Genomic DNA, 23359 nt, shown 5'->3' on the forward strand with positions numbered 1-23359 from the left:
CTTTGTTTGCTCACACTTGGATAAAGGATTAAACTAAATTTATTATGGTCTAACCAAGTGCAAAATAAATTTCCAACATTTGTAAGATCAGTCTTACTCTCCTCCCACTTTGTGCAGTGGAACATTTTTTTTTTTTTTTTTTCAATCTCCCACTTTTCCTCTTTGGGACTCACCCTGTTGCAAGATTCATGTTAAACAGGTGTGTCAAAAGTACTGTTAATTCCCTTGAAGACATGCAGTAATATCCTATCTTTAAGCACCTCCATAGCACAATTGGAAGAACGACAGTATGTTGCACCCTTCGATTAGAAAAGGCCTAAGTTTGATCCTCGTCATGATGGGAGGAATCTTTATATGGGCTTTTTCAATTGAAGATGAGTTAGCTGATTTCATATGGAGGTAGCAGGGTTTTTCATCCTGTATACAGATAAATCGTCCCTTCAGAACACACACAATTTACAGACAAAAATACTAGCTGTGGTGGTGGTGGGCAGTAGATGGCATTGATGTAGATGAAGATTAGTAGTAGAGGTTCAGTGTAGGTGGAGACAGCGAGTCATACAGTAGGTGTCCTCCCATGATGAGTCTTCGGACTCCTTCAAGGTGTCACAAATAATAATAATATGAATATGTAGACTCTTGACTAGTAAAAATCAATTATAAAGAAAAGTACATTGAGTTTATTTAGCCATAACAATTTTTGCCACAGATAGTTGTGGCTTCTTCTGGGTTAGGATGAACAAAAATACAATAAAACAGCTAACATGAACTATAACATTACTAATAAAGAACATGTAGGAACCATTACATTATAAGTTGAAATGGAAATCACATGGAGTGCAGGAGCTGGGATGGGTTAGCTATTGTTCAGTGATGTGTGCAAGATAGTTGGCTGAAAAGTTAGTTTGATGTGTGGAAAGATCTAATGAGTGATTTCTAAATGTCAGAGGATCAATCCTCGATGTAAGACATGGAGCTCGTATTCCATTCACTTTTGTGTGGACAAAATGAAAAGCTAGGCCCAAGCTGTCTTCTCTGTTGTTCATGTCTTCAAATATGCTCTTCCTGTCTAATTTCCAAGCTTCTAGATGTCTGTCCTCTGTAAGAAAGGCTGCAAGAACATGATATTATAAAGATCACCCCAGGAGTTTTGTGATCGTTAGGTGAATGAAGTAAACCTCATGTGTAGTTAAAATGGGCTTGAAGGTAGTAACTGATGTAAATGAGATTTGAGAAGACTAGCGGTATTGAGCCCAAAGTCTATCAGTGAAATGGATGGAAACAGAAGTTCATTGTTATGGCAGGAATAGAGAATAGAATTTTTGTATGATTTTTTTAGAATATCTGTTGCATCCAAGTAGTTGGATTAGAGACTGTAATTCTTCCTTCAGTTTTTCTTCATCTTTTGTGATGTAGATCACCCCTTTTTTTTTTGAACATAATACCTAGTTTTTGTGACGTACGGCGAAACGAGGATGAATGTAGTTTTTTTAGCAAACTACAGAGATGCTAACATATGGTCTTTTTTAGACATGATCAGCTCTTCTTACAATGAAACTTTTTTATCCTCCAAAAACAGACAAATCAAAAAATGTAATGCTCTTTGAGACAAAAAGTTCATTTCAAAAGTCACCCTACCTGATGAAAAAGTGCTAATAAACATCACAAATTGTAATTTGATAAAATTGGAAGCTAAAATTTTAAAGGAAGGTTTCAATTTTGCTCAATCACGCCAGAACACATTTCTAAAATAGATTTTATTTGCAACGTAGAAAAGGCCCTTTACTTTCTCCCACAACTTTTGCAAATGACATAGATTACAGACATCAGTTCTACTCTCTTCATCATACCTTCTTAAAAGCAACATCAACTCCTCAGGAGAAAAAAAAAGAAAAAAAAAGAGGACTTTGGCAAGAACATAGAAAATAAATATCAAGAAGGTGGCAAAATATTCTGGAGATTGTTGAAGAAGCTTAGAAATGGAGGAAAGAGTGCTGTAAAAGGAGTTAGAGATGATAAAGGTGACATGAAAACGGGAGAAAAAGATATTTTTGAAGTATGGAGTAATTACTTCGAAAAATTGCTAAATGAAACGAGCAGTGATAGCACAGTGGTAAAAAACACTCAGTAGGCATACAGTCAGGAATACATATCCATACCTGAAGCCATCAAAGGCCTAAAATGTGGAAAGGCAGCAGGAGTAGATGATATTCAACCAGAAATGCTGAAGTATGGTGGTATAAAAGTCTTGCAGTGCATAGTTGAGAAGGCCTGGACAGAGGGACAAATACCCGATGATTGGAGAAGAGCTCTAATAGTACCCATATATAAAAAGGGAAATAAAACTGAATGTGAGAATTACAGAGGTATTTCCCTACTGAGTGTTCCTAGCAATACTTAGTCTTTATTTGAGTTGTAAGTCAGCAGTTAGAATTGAAGGAAGTACAGGAAGATGGTTTAATCTGGTGTGAGATAAGGATGTACATTATCTCCTCTGTTATTCATTATCTATATGGATCACATTATGAAGGAAAGTGGTATTAAACCTGATATCAAAATTGGAGATGTTAATGTCAGCTCTTTGCTTTATGCAGACAATGTTATACTTCTAAATAAATCCGTTACAAGTTTGCAAGATTCCCTGACTAAATTGAATAACTGTTGTAATAGATATGGTATGAAGGTCAGCATTAAAAAGACAAAGACAATGAAAATAGGTAAAATTGTTGAAAATGTAAACTGTGTTGTGAATGGGGAATGTTTTGCTTTTGGAACAAGTAAAACATTTCTTCTACTTAGGCACGATTTTTAGTGAAGATGGTAAATTAAATATGGAAATAGACAACAGAATCAACAAAGCTGGTATGGTAGGAAGTCAGTTGAATAAATTCATATGGAATAGGAGAGAAATTAGTCGGAACACTAAATTAGCTGTATACAAGACAGTGTTCAAATCAGTTTTAACTTATGGATCTGAGAGCGGTCAGAAGTAAAACACTTGACCAAAGACTAGAGACCGCAGATATGAGAGTCCTCAGAAAGATTAGAGGCGTGAACAGATGCATCAATGGCAATATCATATTAAAAATGGGATATTAGGAAAGAACTTGACATTGTCAGCATTCAGGAATGCGTTAGCAGAGCTAACAGGTGGTATGGTCACTTAAACAGAATGGGAGAGGAAAGATTAGCCAAACAAGTGTTCTCTGCCAGGTTGGCAGGAAAACGAAGCAGAGGAAGACCAAGATATAGCTGGATTGATACGGTACAAAGTGCCTTAGACGATAGAAATATAAGATCTGATAATGTTGGAGTCTTGACAAGTAACAGACTGATTTGGAGGAAAATTGTAGATAGGAAGTTAGTAATGATGTAAATTTTTCATGTAGGAGTATCATATCCTGTACACCCCTTGAGAGTACATGTCAGGAATTTGATGATGATGAGGGCACACAGGTGTGTGTGTGTGTGCACACGTGCAAAGGCATTCATGAAGTGAATGAACAAAAAATGCAGAATCTAGTCTTTCAGGCTAACTCTAGTCTCTCACTCCTTGATCACATGCAGGAGTCTATGAAGTGCCCTGTTCTTGTCATCGAGCCTACTACGGACAGACAGGAAGAACTGTGAACATCTGCCTCATTGAACACAAAAAATATATCTGGCACTTTCACTATGGCAAGTCGGGTCTGGCAGATCATGCTTTGGATACCCCGGCACACAGGATCAATTGGAAAAAAACACAAAAGTACTGCACAGAAGCTTATACAAGTCAGAGAGGTTGTTCCTGGAATCAACAGAAGCCTTAAAACATACTCCAAACCTTAACAAGTATGGCTGTATAAATCTACCAAAGATTTGGGAGACTGTCATCCTAAGACCAAATTCATATTTATTTTAATTTTATTTATTTCAAAACTTATAAGGACTACTATATTTTTTCAAAAGTTTGGACTACTGTTTTTTTTTTTTTTTTTTATATATATATATATAACTTAGATGGCACCATATTAGGACTTTAGTCTTGTGTTGCACGCTGCAATTACTTATACTAGCCCCATTGTTACACCGAATTGTGGTTGTCCTGCATTTGTTACAAACTTTGTTTGTGCTCTGAAGATGCCGGATATAATACCAGCGAAATATTAGCTTTGAAGTTAATAAATATTTATTTTCTTATCAATCTGTTTTCGATTCAATACCATTTAAATTCAATTCAAAATGTGTGATGAACACATAAGCATATCCACACGTTTAAATTGAATAACTGTTGTAATAGATATGGTATGAAGGTCAGCAATAACAAGACAATGAAAAAAAGCAGAATCATTGAAAATGTCAACTGTGTTGTGAATGGACAACCTGTGGAACAAGTAAAACATTTCAGCTACTTAAGCACGATTTTTAGTGAAAATGGTAAAATTAAATATGGAAATTGACAATAGAATCAACAAAGCTGGTATGGTAGGAAGTCAATTGAATATTCATTTGGAATAAGAGAGAAATTAGTCGGAACACTAAATTAGCTGTATACAAAAGTGTTCAAACCAGTTTTAACTTATGGATCTGAGAGCTGCATCAGAGGTAAAACACTTGACCAAAGACTAGAGACCGCAGATATGAGAGTCCTGAGAAAGATTAGGGACACAAACAGATGGCAATATCATATTAAAAACGAGGATATTGGGAAAGAACTTGACATTGTCAGCATCCAGGAATGCGTTAGCAGAGCTAATCTCAGGTGGTATGGTCATTTAAACAGAATGGGAGGAAAGATTAGGAAAACAAGTGTTCTCTGCCAGGTTGGCAGGAAAACTACCCAGAGGAAGATCAAGATATAGGTGGACTGATACGGTAAAAAGTGCCTTAGATGATAGAAATATAAGATCTGGTAATGTTGGAGTCTTGACAAGTAACAGACTAATTTGGAGGAAAATTGTAGATAGGAAGTTAGTAATGATGTAAATTTTTCATGTAGCTATCCTATCCTGTATACCCCTTGAGGATACATGGCAGGAATTTGATGATGATCAGCATGGTAAGGAAGACAAAAATCAGATTATGAGAAGTTAGCTGAGCAGGCAAAAAACAAATCCTAAAGAGTTTTTTCATTATGTGGCAAGTAGGAGGAAGAATGACTATTGAAGAATAACTTTAATGAGTGCAGATGGCAGAGCTAACAAAGGCAAATGAAATTATTGAGCTACTGAATATCCATTTTGCAAGGGTATATGAGCCAAGTGATGATAACTGTTATGACAGAGGTGACAGGAACTGATGTGAGAACAGATGTTCATGAATTGAAGGTACTTAGGCTATTGCAGAATCTGAATGCAAATACAGCTGTGTTATTGGATGGTATATTAACTTACATTTCAAGAGAATGTGCAGGGGGACTGGCAATACCTTTCACTAGGCTATTTAAGCTCAGTTCTGGCAAAGTCACAAGAGTGTGGAAGTAGGACAAAATAATTCTCTTGCATAAAGGTGGATCTAGTCTGTGGTAGAAAATTATAGACCAATCAGTATCTCAGGAGTGGTGGTAAAAGTATGGAAAAGTTGGTCAAAAAGAGAAATCGGGAATGAGTGAATAAGAATATGATACTCTGAGGGCCGAGTGGCTTTGTTGAGGGGTTGGTCATGCCTTAATAATCTATAGTGACAGCTGAGTTGGATAAAAGGAATGGCTACATGATGATACTGCTGTAATTGCAAAGGCATTTGACAGGATATCTCATGGAACTTTTATGCAAACTGCAACAAATGGAGATAAATATAAAATTGGTGATATGGATAAGAGGGTGGCTGATGGACAGACATCAAAAAGTAGTATATCTAGGAGAAATCAGGTGACTAGTGGTGAGTCGCAGGGCTCTGTGCTTTAGTCACTATTGTTTAATTTGTACATAATGATGTAGGAGGCTCAGGTCTGGTTTCTTTGGGATGATAAAGTGGTGGAGAAGATCCAGAGAAGAGTGACCAAGCTGGTGAGCATTCCACAGACCATTTTGTTCTGTGGAATGCTCATCCTGATATATTGAGGGTATGTGAATTTTAAAAGTTGACTGATAGGCAAAAAAAAAAAAAAAAAAAGTGGTGGGAGGAGGGAGGTATGACAGAAACATTTAAGTTAAAGTATTTTATAGGATTGATGCAGGGGAAATGTTTCAGCACTTGACTAGCAGCAGAACAAGAAGTAATCCCTGGAAGTTGAGTAAGAGTGTGGTTAGCAAGAGTGTCAGGAGTAGATTTTTTGCTTGGAGAGGGGTGAATGAATGAAATGGGTTGCCTGAGTCAGTTGTAAGTGCTTTGTTTGTTAATGGTTTCAAGGAGATGTACAACCGATATTGTGTGGATTTGGTTTTCCCTGTGATGAGTGTTTGTTAGGACTGCATGGCGGTACCTATGCAATAATAGTAAGAAGAATAACCCTGGGTAGTGCTCAAACAAACATCAGGGAAAGAGTTCTTAAATGTACATTTGACAACAAAAATGAAAAAGCTTTGCTCAAGATGGGTGCTGCACTTGCTCACAGCAGATTGAAAATGCACTCACATAGAAATCTCTGAACAGTGCTTGGAGCATTTTAACAAGAAAAAACTGATTTTGTGTGTTGATTTATTACTATGGATGAGACTTGGATTCATCATTACATATCAGAATCCAAACAGCAGTCAAAACAGTGGATAGAAGGCAGTTGGTTCCATCAGCAGGAAAGGTTGGCATCAGTGTTTTGGGATGCTAAAGGCATTTTGTTTATTAATTATCTTGAAAAGGGTAAAACAATAACCGGGGAATATGATTCCAATCTTTTTAACTAGACTAGATGAAAAAATTCTTGAGAAAAGACCTGGTTTGCAAAAGAAAAAAATCATCTTTCATCAGGACAATGCACCTGCCCACAAAGGTGTTTTGGCAATTGGAAAATTAAGGGATCTGCACTATGAATTGTTGGAACATCCACCCTAATCCCCAGATTTGGCTCCCTTTGACTTCTATCTCTTCCCAAAACTAAAACACTTTCCTCGTTGGTCAGTGTTTTTCTTTGCAACAAGAGGTGATTGCAGCTGTAGAGGGATATTTTGGAGATCTTACTGAGAATCACTACAGGGATGGGATAATTTCGCTGGAGCATCACTGGAATAAATATTAGTCTTGAGGGAGATTATGTTAAAAAATAAAAAGAATTTTGAAATTATAAATTCGTTTTTTCACTGTTAGGCCGAGAACTTTTCAGACCACTCTCGTACAACTGTGAATACTCTGATGGTTTGCCTGTGTACAAAGATGGCTCAAAATCAGAGGACCTATTGGGATCTTCTGCTCCCTTTCCAAACAACATATTTGCACAAATCCCACTAGAGTGTAAGAACTTTACAGCAGAGCTATATGCAATATAGCTTGTACTAAAATACATTAGATTCCACCACTACCAAAGTTGCATAATACAGGGTGGCTCATAAGTCACCTTAGAAAGGGTCATTGTGAAGTAACTGCATACGTTTTTGAACATCAACAGATTTTTTTTTCTCAGTTATGATAACCCACATCATGTAAATGCCTTCTATGTTCAGTTTCAAAAAGATAGGCCTTTTCTATGACATGTTCCATGATTTATGGATCCACTCTGTATATTCAGACCCAACATTCTCTTCAAGCAATAAGAAGTCTGGAGCTACAGCAACATCTGGTACTGTCTTGAATTCAGCACCTTCTCTTTCAGTTGTGGAAGCTATGCTTTGATGTAGTAGTTGTATTCCAAGTCATGTTGAGATTAAGAGAAATGAGGCTGTAAGTACTGCAGCGAGGTCATTTCATTTCTTAAACATCCATTATCTGCCTGTACCATACACAGACTATCGGACAGAAACTCCTATCCCAGTGAAAGCTATCTTGGAAGAGAGAGTAATATAAGCCCCAACAAATTAAGTCTGAAACTGAATTGTAGCAGACTAGCCGGCACAAGGTTTGAACAGAAGAAGTTGTTCTCACTCAGCTCTGCATAGGTCATAGTCATCTCACTTATTCCTTCCTTCTGAGGGGCGATGATATGCCTATGTGCACGTTTTGTCACTTTGGACTATTCGTTACCTGTATTTTAATCAAATGCCCTCATTTCACCAATGAGCACAATCATTATTTTAGCCACTTTTATGTCTGAGCCCACTTAAGTAGATATTATCAGACTCATCAACTGTCAACCTGGTTTTTAAGTTTTTACAGAGTATTAATCTTTACCACCTTATATAAAGTATATATACTTTTTAGTTTATTATAAATGTTTTTTTTAAAAAAAAAATCTCAGATTTATGTACATTTTATGAATTTTAATATTTTTTGTACTTTTTATATACATCTTTTAAATTTGTTTTCTACACTGATTTTATATTATCTTATTTATTAAATATTATACTTCTAAGAAATGTTTCATTTATGATTTTGCCCTCCAGTACATGCTAAGATTGTCCCTTAAGAACTCAAATTCATTCTCCTTATTCCTTGACATTATCTCTTCATTCAAATCAATATTGCTGTGATTGAAATCAACCATAATGATCAACCACCCTTTGCTTTCTTACTAAGCCAAGTTGCCTGTACATTTCTTTGTCTCCACATTCCCCAGCTAACCCATTAAAATATTTCATCCTGTCAACCTCCACTTCACTTCATACTGCTTCAAAACCACTGCCACTGTTTTCCCCTTATATCTCAACCTTTTGTTGGCATAATTTTTTTCTACAAATAGATGTAATTACATATTTTAAGGAAGCATAAACTATGCATGGTGGTATGAGAGAGTCTTTTGCAACAGAAAATAAAAAGTGAATTGGGAAATGAAGCAAAATTATTATTGATGTAAAAACACATTAGAACTTGCTGCTTAATATGGTTTCAACATTTCTAAGACTACTTAAATTTATTGAAATAGTTCTTAAAGATACTGGTAGAGCAAATTTAACCAGATCAGGTATGGCAATGTTCAATGCTCCACAATTTGAATAATTAATTAAGCCAGTTAAACTGACTGACTGAAGCATGTAGTAGCCAAGATACAACTCCATTCAGCAGATTTCGCACTTAACAAAATTAGAGAAACTGAAGGTGATCCAGGCCAAGAACCGTTACTTAAAATGGAAACTTGCATAAAAGAGAGAGCAGAAATATCAACTTGGATCTTTTGGGATGTCTCACAAATACTGTACCACCAAAATCGATCTTAGATTTTGCATTTTTCAGAAATCATAAATAGAAGAAGAATCAAATTTTAGGAAGGGTGCAAAAAAAATCCTTTAGTGTTCTCATTCTCAGAGGCAGTTAATTTTTTTTTTTTAAGTAGAAGCAAAATTTGTCTTGGAAAAATTATATGGGATTACTAACAAACCAACAGATTTGCAACAAAAGTTTGTACAAAAGTTCATTCAGTATTGTCAGACACATCTTTGAATGGATTGGTTTTTCTAAAATTTTATTTTCAGTAAAAATGTCACTATTTATAAACACATAAAAATGTAATTTAAAATGATTAGTATTTTTTTTTTAATAAAAAAAGTGCTAAGCATTTTAAATTTCATTTTTATGTGTTTATAAACAGTAACGTTATACAAATATCTATCTTTTTACATCAGCATATTTATCAGAGTTTGAGTAAAATGGAACATGTGTTTATATTTTATTCAGCAAAAAAAGAATATCGATTCCTTTTTCTTTGGTTGGTTCTGTGGACTGTGTTGCTTATTTTATGTTCTAATTTTACTGCTACTTAAAAGTGATATTTATCCAATTTTACATCCCATATGTACTCTGAGCTTTTCAATAAAAATATTTTCCATACTTTAATATCAGCCAAAGCAAGTACCTACGCACAACATATAGATATGCCTGCAGCACAAACCAAAGATGGTGGCAACAAAGCCAGGCATCAACAGAGTGCTAAGAGTCTTGTTAACTCTGATAAAACAGCTGAAGCTCAGAAGTGCCGTAGCTGCAAGCTGGAGATTACATACAAAGAGAGCCTTCAGTGCAAAGTTTGCGGTCAGTCATTGTATGCTAATTGCACAAAATTGCTTGTATGACTGATAAAACTCCAAACAACCTCAGCCACCCATTCTTTTATTTTCTTTGCCTCCTCTCCATTAAACAGTTTCTAAAACTCGGAAAGTTATGGACAATCTAGAAAAACGGTTTATTATACTTGATAATGCTTTCTTGCATAAAATTGATACATTAGAAAAGACACAAAATCTGAAAAAACACTCCAACTCAACATCACCAGAGTTAAAGATTGGTACTATCAACATAAGAAGCCTGAATGGCAAAGAAATGGAGCTAGCTGAGGAATTAGATAAGTACCAGATCGACATAATAGGGGTGACTGAAACAAAAAAGACAAACTGGTGAGATCTTTCTGAGCAATAAATACAAAATGTTATATTCAGGCAATGACAAACAAGGGAAAGGAGTAGCCATTGTATTCAGCACTAAATACGAGGCTAATCTTCTTGAATGGCAGGCAGTCTCAAGTAGAGTAATGTGGGCAAATATCAGATTGGGGAACTGGACAATGAGACTTATTTGTACCTATGGTCCCACAGAAGGTTCTACTAAGGTAGAAGTGGAGGAATTTTTTAATGCTTTAGAGAAAGCATCTGACACAATGAAAAAGGAAAAGTTGGTCCTTGTTGGGGATCTAAATAGCAGAGTAGGAAATGATTGTCAGACATCCAAAAATATATTGGAAAAATTTGGAGAAAAGAGCAAAGCTAATAATAATATTTGTAGGATTTCTGCTCAGGACATGGACTGGTTATTACTAACACTATGTTCCAATACAAAAATGTGCACAAATTCATATGGAGAGAAGAGGCAAGAAATAAGAAAAGTCTCAATTGACTATGTTATTGTTGATAGTGATGTTTTCTCCCTTGTGCAGGACACCAGAGTGTGTACAGAGGATTTGAAATTGGAAGTGATCACTATTTAGTCTTGAGCAGGATAAAATTGAATTTCATATTGAAAAGAATAACATGTAAGAAAGTTTTAAAGCAAATAAAAGTTGAGCAGCTCTCAGATGTGAACTGTAGACTAAAATACACAAAGATTATTGAAGAAAAAAATGAAAGAGTTTGAGAACAGGAACCAAACTTTAGAGATTCAGTGGCAAGCCTTGAAGAAAACCTTGATTGATTCAGCCAGAGAGGCATGTGGTGAGGTTGTCTGCAAGGATAAAAAAATCGGAACCCCCTGGTGGACACAGGAAGTTAAAGAGACAGTGAAGGAAAAGAAGAAAGCATATCAAAAGTTCCTGGCAAATAAGTCAGCTTGTGCTCTTAGAGAATACAGAGACAAATGTAAGAAAGCTAAACACTGTGTAAAACTAGCTAAACAAAAGTCATGGGAGTACTTTGGCAAGAACATAGAAAATAAATATCAAGAAGGTGGCAAAATATTTTGGAGGTTATTGAAGAAGCTTAGAAATGGAGGAAAGAGTACTGTTAAAGGAGTTAGAGATGATAAAGGTAACATGAAAACGGGAGAGAAAGATATCCTTGAAGTATGGAGTAATTACTTCGAAAAATTGCTAAATGAAACAAGCAGTGATAGCACAGTGAAAAAAACACTCAACAGGCATACAGTGAGGAATACATATCCATACTTGAAGAAGAAAAAGCCATCAAAGGCAGCAGGAGATGATATTCGACCAGAAATGCTGAAGTATGGTGGTATAAAGTCTTGCAGTAGCTGCACTGCATAGTTCAGAAAGCCTGGACAGGTAACGAATACCCGATGATTAGAGTAGAGCTCTCATAGTACCCATATATAAAAAGGGAAATAAAACTGAATGTGAGAATTACAGAGGTATTTCCCTACTGAGTGTTCCTGGTAAGATATATCCAAGTATACTTGAGAAGAATTGTAGAAGAAAAGCTTGGTGAAGAACAAGCTGGATTCAGGCCAAATAGAGGCTGTCAGGATCAGATCTTCACTTTATGACAAATAGTGGAGAAATCATGGGAATATAACAAAGATCTCTATTTGAGTTTTGTAGATCTGGAAAAGGCATATGATAAGGTGCCAAGAGAGAAGCTATTCAGTATGCTACGGTTATATGGTGTCAATGGAACATTATATCAAGCAATACTTAGTCTTTATTTTAGTTGTAAGTCAGCAGTTAGAATTGAAGGAAGTACAGGAAGATGGTTTAATGTTAAATCTGGTGTGAGACAAGGATGTACATTATCCCCTCTGTTATTCATTATCTATATGGATCATATTATGAAGGAAAGTGGTATTAAACATGATATCAGAATTGGAGATGTTAATGTCAGCTCTTTGCTTTATGCGGACGATGTTATACTTATCAATAAATCCACTACGAGTCTGCGAGATTCCTTGACTAAATTGAATAACTGTTGTAATAGATATGGTATGAAGGTCAGCAATAACAAGACAATGAAAAAAAGCAGAATCATTGAAAATGTCAACTGTGTTGTGAATGGACAACCTGTGGAACAAGTAAAACATTTCAGCTACTTAGGCACGATTTTTAGTGAAAATGGTAAAATTAAATATGGAAATAGACAATAGAATCAACAAAGCTGGTATGGTAGGATGTCAATTGAATAAATTCATATGGAATAAGAGAGAAATTAGTCGGAACACTAAATTAGCTGTATACAAAAGTGTTCAAACCAGTTTTAACTTATGGATCTGAGAGCTACATCAGATAAAACACTTGACTAGAGACTGCAGATATGAGGGTCCTGAGAAAGATTAGGCACACGAACAGATGGCAATATATTAAAAACGAGGATATTAGGAAAGAACTTGACATTGTCAGCATCCAGGAATGCGTTAGCAGAGGTAATCTCAGGTGGTATGGTCATTTAAACAGAATGGGCGAGGAAAGATTGGCAGAACAACTGTTCTCTGCCAGGTTGGCAGGAAAACAACCCAGAGGAAGACCAAGATATAGATGGTTTGATAGGGTACAAAGTGACTTAGACGACAGAAATAGATCTGATAATATTCGTGTCTTGACAAGTAACAGACTGATCTGGAGGAAAATTGTAGATGGGAAGTTAGTAATGATGTAAATTTTTCATGTAGGAGTATCATATCCTGTACACCCCTTGAGGGTTCATGGCAGGAATTTGATGATCAAAAGACACTTGAAGCAATTCACATTCATGTCTCAACATTAACTGGCCTACTGCCAAAAATGGCAGCAAGCTTGTCAATCTCATCACTTTGTCAGTTCAAGACACTATGGAGGTGGAGAATAAAACATACAACTCCAGTGTACTGATGTTTCATTCAGAAACAGATGTGATACTAAACAACATCTGCAAGCTTGCTGAACGATGCAGTGAACCCAGGAAAATCTTATAACTGCTTTAGGCACATGGGGAGACAAGGATGAATCTCCAGTACCTAGTCACAGTGACCTGCAATATGCCAATGAGCAGATTTGTGGTCATAACTGCTGAATAAAATGTTAGAAGGCATCATGTCAATGTATGAGCCTGACCAGATCTCGTCTGTTTGTATCGAGAACAAGATAGAATATTACAGCAAACTGAAGATGACGCATTGACAATAAATTATCAAAAAGGAATGCTAATATGAAAATTCAGTCCTAACACCCAGTGCAGAAACCTAAACTCCATGACTGCATTATAGGGAACATGTGTGACCCATGCAGTCATCAATAGCATATCTTACAGAACTTTTTCAATACATGGCATCAGTTCTAACCTCACTGATGTCCATCTTCAATCTGCAAAACCTTACCTACTTTTCCTGACAGAAACCCAAATTTCTACATCCCCAATCATTACTCATCTCAGCTTTCCCTGTTTCAGACTCCTTTCACTTCAAAGGTGTGATTTGTGCATATGTTTACTCCAACATACCATGTCAAAGAGTGCCCAACCTGGAATATCCTGATTTAACTTCTTTGGCTGAAAATGTCAGTATCCCATTCTACTTAAGATAAAAAGCCAAATGGCTAGTTTTCTGGCACCTTAATATAGAAAATAAGGGGATAAACACCCTTTGTTGTTTTATAGCCAGTATGCGAAACTAAAGATCGATAACTACGATCTATAAGTTTTATGCCGAAAAACTATTGGCGAAGGCAATTCGAAGTAAAGGTGGAGCAAGCTCCCTCACTATTCTTGATATTTTCTCATAATGTAAAACACAGCTCCTAGGAGATGTAATACTGTCATTACATTATGAGGAGAGGTCACTACCCAGACCGGTTTCAACCTTTTTTGAGGTCTCATCAGTGAGTAGGTAGACCTGGAAGATATCAAACCTCTCCTCATAATGTAATGACAGTATTACATCTCCTAGGAGCTGTGTTTTACATTATGAGAAAATATCAAGAATAGTGAGGGAGCTTGCACCACCTTTACTTCGAATTGCCTTCGCCAATAGTTTTTCGCCTTGAAACTTATAGATTGTAGTTATCGATCTTTAGTTTCACTTACTAGCTATAAAACAACAAAGGATGTTTATCCCCTTATTTTCTATATTAAAGTGCCAGAAAACTAGCCATTTGGCTTTTTATCTTAACTAAAATATAATTACACCTTTATGGCATTCGTATAATGAAGGTATGTAATTTCTTTTCACTAAGCTTCCAGGTCTACCTACTCACTGATGAGACCTCAAAAAAGGTTGAAACCGGTCTGGGTAGTGACCTCTCCTCATAATGTAATGACAGTATTACATCTCCTAGGAGCTGTGTTTTACATTATGAGAAAATATCAAGAATAGTGAGGGAGCTTGCACCACCTTTAGTTCGAATTGCCTTCGCCGATAGTTTTAGGGCATGAAACTTATAGATCATAGTTATCGATCTTTAGTTTCACTTACTGGCTATAAAACAACAAAGGATGTTTATCCCCTTAATTTCCAGTATCCCATTCTGTCAAATTCATTTACTGTCTCTGCTGCTCTCCTAATGCTAACAACCATTCTGAACTTTTCAATTTCCTTTCCTTAAAAGCTGATAATCTTTAATCTAACTTTCCTAATAGTGAGGTCATTTTCCTTGGAGATTTCAATGTTCACAACACCAGCTGGTTCTTCTGTTCCAACTGCACAGCTCAAGCAAGGTAGAAAGGCCTAGACATTTGCCACCACCACTAACCTTATGCAAATAGTACACAAGCTTATAAGAATACCAGACAACCTCCCACCACTCATAGTCTTAGTCCTGTCTTAGTATACAACCAATACAGGGGTCCCACAAAGCCCTATTATTTCATCCACCCTACACTGGTTTCTATAAATTAAGAAACAAAGAGAAAAAACAGTATGATGTGAAAGAAACACCCACAACAATTGTAAATGAATAGTTTAATTCAGTAACAAATGAGTACATGAAGACAATGGTCAAAAACAGGAAGTCAAAATGAGATCATCAAAGTGCCTCAATAAAAATGTGGCACTTATGTGTCCAGGAACCGAGTTGGTAATAACAGTCATTGCTCCTGCAAAGTTTGAAGTACCTCAAGGGAGGGGGATTGAGAGCAGCAACACATCTACCAAGAGCAACCCAGACATGCTGTAGGATTAAGATTAACCATGTGTAAGTCTTTTCTTGAAGATACTGGTCCACAAGCTTTGCTAACTGAAGATGAGAATTATCATTTATAATTATGTTTTCCCTATTGCTGCAACTGCATATATGGATGAGTATAGGATTTCAAGACCTATATCTGTAAGTTGCAGCATTTATCATTCCACTAGAAAGGATATACAGGTCAGTTCATTCTTCAATGAGATGCCTTCCAATAACTATCACACTACCTCCACCATAAGTATCCCTTTCACAGATATTAGAGGAATGATAATATCCCTGGTTCTCTCCAAATTGGAGCACTTAGATCAAATCCAGACTAGTCTATAACCAGGTACCTACTCCATTGGTCTTGGATCCAGTTGACATGGAACTTGCCCCACTTCAGATATTCTTTCCTATAGCATAGGGACACGCAGACTACTGGTCACCTAGCATACTGCCTTTGCAAAGCCTTCTTCTGAAAGCAGATACCAATATTCCTATAGCAATTCAGGGTCATATCATAACTGATTCAGGTTTGCACTCCTGTTTCAGCAAGCAGATAATTGGAGATTATCGATCACTCACTGAGATTGTAGCCCATGGTCCTCCTTTGCTATATATCTGGGATGCTGTTTGTGGCTATTGAAATTGGTTCCAGTCTGTGAACCATAGAATGACTCATATCCCTCTGCCCACCTCTGCATGATTTTGGCTGGCCTCCAGTCATACTATGGCTCACCACCTGAATTCATCAATTAAGTTATGTCTTACAGCCATATCCAGACATGAAATGGAAACCCATTCAAACACCTGCTTTTATGCCACAGCTCATTTGCATATACCACTCATTTGTATATGGCTCAGCATCCCTTTTGGTATAATGTACCCAAGTTTCAGATGTTTTTACCTATGAGTTATCACAATTTTTCTCTTTGTTTCTTAATTTATGGAAATCAGTGTACAAATGATCTGCTTCTCAGTTTGTAATTGCATTCCTCCTTTTCATTTGGCAAATATGGCAATGCGCATGAATCACTACAATCTCAACATCCTTAACCACTACCACTATAAATACAGATCTTGAAAACATTTATCAGTGGAGTTGGATAATTTTGTCAATTTCACTGCTGGCAAATGGCAGTTCTGCTTTATTTCTCTGCAAAAAAAAAAAAAAAAAAAAAAATCCATCTTTATTTTGACAACACTCAAATTCCTATGCTTGAAGAGATCTTAGTGGTATAACACTAACATCCAATCTGTCTCTTGACACAAACATATTACAAATATTGCCTCTTTATAGTGTTATAATAATACCATAAAGGTGTTATTTCTGACATGCTTTAACTTTCATTTCTTGCAAAATTATACAACAATTTATTTTCAACCAGTGATTATTATCAAAAAAGATTGTTGCATAATCTTGATTTTAAAATTAAAAAGATTGAGCTTGAGATCACTGACATTTTGTTTTCATTTACAGGATGTTTCTGGTAAGAACTAAGAAGATTTTGAGCTTCAATGATGAGGAAAAGTCCATATTTATGCATGCGCGCACACACACACACACACCACCTTAGAGCATGTGCATTTAGTTCATGTGTCTTCTCTTGATGAGAATATTTCTTCATATGTTCATCTTAAAGTATATCCCCAGTGGATTTCATATATATAAAGGCAGAAAAGATTTTTGTTGTAACATTCCCTTTCATCTTAAAATTATTTTAATATTTTCTATTTTTATATGATTGTGATACCAGTATAATGTAAGAATATTTATCCCTTACACAAAACAGGTTGCTTGAGTATGAGTGTACAAATGTGTTGTTTTCTATTGTTAAATCTTTTATATGTTCTAGTTTCTTTCAAATTGTTTAAAATGTTTATTCCAAAATCGAGCCACTGGGGAGGTTTCTGGTGCAATATATAAATTATGTAATAAAACTAGGAAGTGAATCATTCACAGCAATATTTTGTGATAGCATTACAAAAAAAAATTTTTGTATGAAGAAGCATATTTTGCTTTTTCTTCCTTCCTTCATACCAAGATCTTGTGAATTATAAAGAAAAGTTTTCAATGATCTTTTATGGGTTTTTGTTGACTATTATTGTGGTAAAGCTGTATTAATTATTTTTGTATGTGTGTGTGTGTGTGTGTGTGTGTGTGTGTGTATGTTCCTAGAGTTGGACAAGAAGATTCTTTGGGGTTTAAAATACTCAATTCTTCCATTGTACAGACCTTTATCAAATTAAAGATGGTTGCATAGCTGGCAATGTAACCTTAAAAAGTTGAGTGAAATAAATATATTTTTTCCCATTAGAATTTCATTGCAAAGTTTGAATAATAGTCCCCCCCCTAGTGGGGGGGATTATCAACTCAAATACCACTCACAGAGAAATTTCAAATATATATATATATATGTGATAAAATTAGCTGTCGCACACATTCAACTCATGCCAATGGTAGCACGCGGTCACCTATTCAAATATGACTGTTACTATTCTACTTCTTTTTATTAAGCTGGAAAGTCCATGTTTTTTACCTTGTTATTTTTATAAGTCTTATGTTTTTTCTTTCTCACCTGAAGAAGTCGGAGCACCGATGAAACTAGTAGTGATTTATTAAAGGTTTTTGTTATAGTTTCTCGCGTTCTAGTCAGTTAAATTAATTTTATATATATATATATATATATATATATTTAGACGTTGAAAGTGTAATTGAAGGTAAAAATACAGAACGAATGGATGATTTAAATGATAATGAAAATGGTGAGGTAGATGCAATTAGCGAGATCACACGGTTGAGTGGAGTGATACATAGCGCAATACGGCAGCTGGAGCGTATGCAAAAATGTGTACCAACTAATAAACGGCGAATGTCTGATACAAAAAATAAGAGAATGTTCATAAATGCAAACAAAATGAAGGAGCGAGTGCTGTACGGATATTCGTTATTAAGAGGTGTGATAGTTGAAAGATTGACGAAATCGTACCAACCGGGTGCGAACATTAAGGACGTCAGCGAGTCTATTAGAGCGCAAAAACCAAGGGTGAAAGAAACGATAGTCGTGGCAGGAACAAATGATTTGAAACAAGACAAAATGGAAATGATAGAGGATGTGAGGGAATTACTTGAGGTAGCAAAAGAGAAGAGTGAGAGAGTTAGGATGGTGAGTATTTTGCTGTGGTATGACAGTGAAGTGTTTAGATGGAGGGCCATAATTCCCAATGACTATATGCATGGGTTATGCATGGAGAGTGGTGTGGAATTTGTGGATATGGAGTGAGTTCAATGGGTGAAAGGATTTATATAAAATGGATGGTTTATATTTGAATGGATTTGGTGTACGGAGGCTTGAAAAAGTGTTGATGAATGAAGTGGAAGTCGATGTACAGACTCAGGGAAACTAGATTTATTAAGGGGGGGAGAGTAGATATGCCGACTTTAGGGCAGTTGAGTGTATGAATGAGTATAATATGCTCGAGCGAGTACGAAGGACAACAAATCAGAATAGGATAGTTAGTATAAGGCATCAAAGTAGGGACGGGATTAACAGGCTTCTGCAATTCATGCACACTAATGCCAGGAGTAATAGGAACAAGGAGGAGGAGTTTTTGGTCTTGTTGGCACTTCCAGGCCACAGGTTGTTGGTATTAGTGAAACATGGCTGACAGAAGATGATAAAGCTAGTGGGATGGAATGTGACAGGTATAGCGTGTTCAGGAGTGACAGGGAGAATAAAAAGGGGGGAGGAGTGTTATTGATGATAGCTGATGAGTTGCAGCCAAGGAGTATAGAAGTTGAACTGCAGGATAGAGAAAAGAGCACATTTGAGGCTATTTGGTGTGAGATAGAGGCTAGCAGAACAAAATATACAATTGGGTGCTGCTATAGACCAGGTGATGGAATAGATGGTGGGGATAGTATGCATAGGCAAATAGAAGAAATGAGTGGAAGGAGGGTAATTATTATGGGGATTTCAATTATGGTAACATAGACTGGAAGGAGGAGAGGGCACATGGGAGGAAGGAATTGGATTTTATGTGGTTATTAAGGAACAAATATCTGCGACAGCATGTAATGGAAAATACAGGGGGTGGGGGGCAGAGAGTACTTGACCTAGTAATCGCATCTGAGAATGTGGCTGTAACGAACATGACCACGTTGCTGCCAATTGGTGAGAGCGATCATAGGGTCTTGACTTGGGAGGTGGCTAAAGGTGTGGAATTTACAATTAAGACAGGTTACATGTGGAATTATCGGGCTGGTAAGTATGACAAGCTTAGGAGATTGATTGGTACAGTGCCATGGCATGTAAAACTGCAATGGCTGGGTGTTGATAGTGCATGGGAGGTGGTTAAGAAGTGTTTGCAGGAGGCAGTGGTTGACTGTATACCAAGAGTCCGAATAATAAATCAAGTAGGGGTTAAATGGATGAATAACACCATTAAGCGTGAGCTGCAAAAAAAGAAACAATTGTGGAGGGAATTTAAAGAGAAAGGCGACCTGCAGGTGCAGGAATAGTATAAAGCTCAGGCCAGAAAGGTATGCTAAGAGAAGCAAAAGCAGATTATGAAAGAATATTGGCCATGCAGGCTAAAGAGAATCCCAAACAGTTTTTTCAATATGTTGCAAGTAAAAGGAAAAATGTTCATGGCAGAATGATTTTAAAAAATGCTGAGGGTAGGGAGGTAACCGAATCAGTCGATATAGTGGAATTACTGAGCGAGCACTTTGCAAGAGTATATCATCCAGGTGGTGACATTGCAGGAATGGAGGAACCAACAGCTTATACTGGAATTGTGATGAATGAAGTAGAGGTAAATAGTCTATTACAGAACCTCAATGTCATTACATCTGTGGGATTGGATGGTATACCAGCTCATGTCGTACGTGAAGCGGCACGACAAAGGTCTTGCAATGGTCAAGGGCACTGATAATTCTTTGTCAGTTCCCTTGACCATTTTGTTTAATTTGAGCTTCGGGTCTGGGTCAGTCCCGAGGGGGTGGAAAGAGGGGAAAATAGTTCCACTGCATAAAGGTGGTTCCAAGGCTGCTGTTGAAAATTACCGGCCAATCAGCATAACAGGAATCGTTATCAAGGTCTTGAAGAAAATAGTCAACAGGAAAATACAAGATTGGATAGATGAAAATGGCATACTGTATCGAGGACAGCATGGTTTTGTGAAGGATAGGTCATGCCTCAGTAACTTGCTCACATATTATAACTCAGTGACAGCTGAACTGGATAAGGGTAATGGGTTTACAGTGATTCTACTGGACCTTGCTAAGGCCTTTGACAGGATACCACATGGAATTCTAATCAGTAAAATGCAGCATATGGAGATGGATATAGGATTGATGAGATGGATAGGAGGGTGGTTGACGGAGAGATATCAGAGAGTGGTTTATTCAGGAGTAGAGTCCAAAAGACGGCCTGTGACTAGTGGTGCGGTGCAGGACTCTGTTCTAGGACCACTGCTTTTCAATATGTTCATCAATGATATAGGAAACGATCTGAGAGGAACAGTTCATTTGTTTGCTGATGATGCAAAGTTCGGTAGGGCAATAGTGAATGCAGATGATGTCAAAATTTTGCAGGATGATTTGGATAGATTGGAGGTCTGGGCTAAGGAGAATGGATGTCATTTTAATGTGGCAAAATGTAAGGTTATACATTTTGGGGCAAAAAGATTAGCAGCAGTTTACTACATTGGTGGAACTGTACTCCAGGAAATTGATGAGGCGAGAGATTTAGGAGTGTTGGTGGATAAGGAGTTGAAGTTTAAGGGACACATTGCAAAAGTGGCCAAATCAGCTCATCAAATCACTTGGTTGCTGAAGAATAATTTAACGAGCAGAGACAAGCATGTTATTGTTCCTCTGTATCAAACCTTGATAAGACCCCATCTCGACTACTGTGCCCTAGGGACATCCATGGAAGCTGGGCAAGATTGTGGTTAGCAGGATAGTGTTAGAGCTGGGTTCTTTACTTTTAGAGTGCTGAATGAGTGGAATAAGCTGCCAGAATCTGTAGTGGGTACTGTGACAGTGAATGAGTTTAAGGCAAGGTATGATAGATACTGTGTGAATGTCGAATAGTTGTGATGAACATGATATGGGGTCTCCCTGGAGTTGCCCGTAATAATAATATATATATTCTCAAGCTATTCAATACGCTACAGTTATATGGTGTCAATGGGGCATTATATCAAGCAATACTCAGTCTATTTGAGTTGTAAGTCAGCAGTTAGAATTGAAGGAAGTACAGGAAGATGGTTTAATGTTAAATCTGGTGTGAGACAAGGATGTACATTATCCCATCTGTTGTTCATTATCTATATGGATCACATTATGAAGGAAAGTGGTATTAAACATGATATCAAAATTGGAGATGTTAATGTCAGCTCTTTGCTTTATGCAGACGATGTTATACTTATCAATAAATCCACTACGAGTCTGCAAGATTCCTTGACTAAATTGGATAACTGTTGTAATAGATATGGTATGAAGGTCAACAATAAAAAGATAAAGACAATGAAAATTGGCAGAATCATCAAAAATGTCAACTGTGTTGTGAATGGAGAACCTGTGGAACAAGTAAAATATTTCAGCTACTTAGGCACGATTTTTAGTGAAGATGGTAAATTCAATATAGAAATAGACAACAAAATCAGCAAAGCTGGTATGATGGATAGTCAATTGAATAAATTCATATGGAATAAGAGAGAAATTAGTCAGAACACTAAATTAGCTGTATACAAGACAGTGTTCAAACCAGTTTTAACTTATGGATCTGAGAGCTGGGTCAGAAGTAAAACACTTGACCAAAGACTAGAGACTGCAGATACGAGAGTCCTGAGAAAGATTAGAGGCATGAACAGATGCATCAATGGCAATGTCATATTAAAAACGAGGATATTAGGAAAGAACTTGACATTGTCAGCAACCAGGAATGCGTTAGCAGAGTTTATCTCGGGTGGTATGGTCACTTAAATAGAATGGGAGAGAAAAGATTAGCAAAACAAGTGTTCTCTGCCAGGTTGGCAGGAAAACGACCGAGAGAAAGACCAGTGTATAGGTAGATTGATACGGTAAAAAGTGCCTTAGACGATAGATATATAAGATCTGATAATGTTGGAGTCTTGACAAGCAACAGACTGATTTGGAGGAAAATTGTAGATAGGAAGTTAGTAATGATGTAATTTTTTCATGTAGTACTATCATATCCTGTACACCCCTTGAGGGTACATGGCAGGAATTTGATGATGATGATATTCTCAAGCTAAAATCTTGCAAGTTTGCTATAAATAACAGCTTTAATAGCAACTATTTATCACAAATCACTGACCAAAAATAAGGACACTGTTGCTTTACAAGCAACAACTGTTAGTCTGAATAAAATGAATATAGTTTTGAGTAAATATTTCACTAAATTTAAAATTATTCTAATTGCTCATACAACAACAAATCAAACTTTTGTCCTCCTTTTAGTGAAATGATTTTTCTAAACAAAGTTGAGCTCTGCCATTCCATCTTCTGCTAGTTCTCAACATTTTTGTTATGAGATAAAAAAACAACTTATAAACTGCATTTTGCTTGCATTTATAGACAGACTCCAGAACATTCCTGATTAGTCCTACAATAATCTGTCAACTGGATTTCATTTCCATATTAGTTTTTATACTTGATATGCCTTTAAATATTTTCCATTGTTACTGAACAAATAGAGTACAAAAATGTATTTTTTGTACTCTATTTACACTATCTGTATCTCTGAATAT

General features: G+C 36.5%; 1 protein-coding gene across 1 annotated transcript in view; it reads left to right on the forward strand.

The window, feature by feature from the left end:
• Positions 1–17656, forward strand: part of LOC150101609 (uncharacterized) — a 137336-nt gene extending 119680 nt beyond the window's left edge. The window contains exon 9 of the mRNA XM_090399856.1: positions 17058–17656. Coding sequence (XP_090255982.1) covers positions 17058–17078 — 21 coding nt within the window. The 3' untranslated portion in view covers positions 17079–17656. The remainder of the gene's footprint in view (positions 1–17057) is intronic.
• Positions 17657–23359: the final 5703 nt, after the last annotated feature.

Source organism: Typopeltis vanoorti, chromosome 11 (assembly GCF_054136105.1).
Source record: "Typopeltis vanoorti isolate ZY-2024b chromosome 11, IOZ_Tvanoo_1.0, whole genome shotgun sequence".
Taxonomy (NCBI): Eukaryota; Metazoa; Arthropoda; class Arachnida; order Uropygi; family Thelyphonidae; genus Typopeltis; species Typopeltis vanoorti.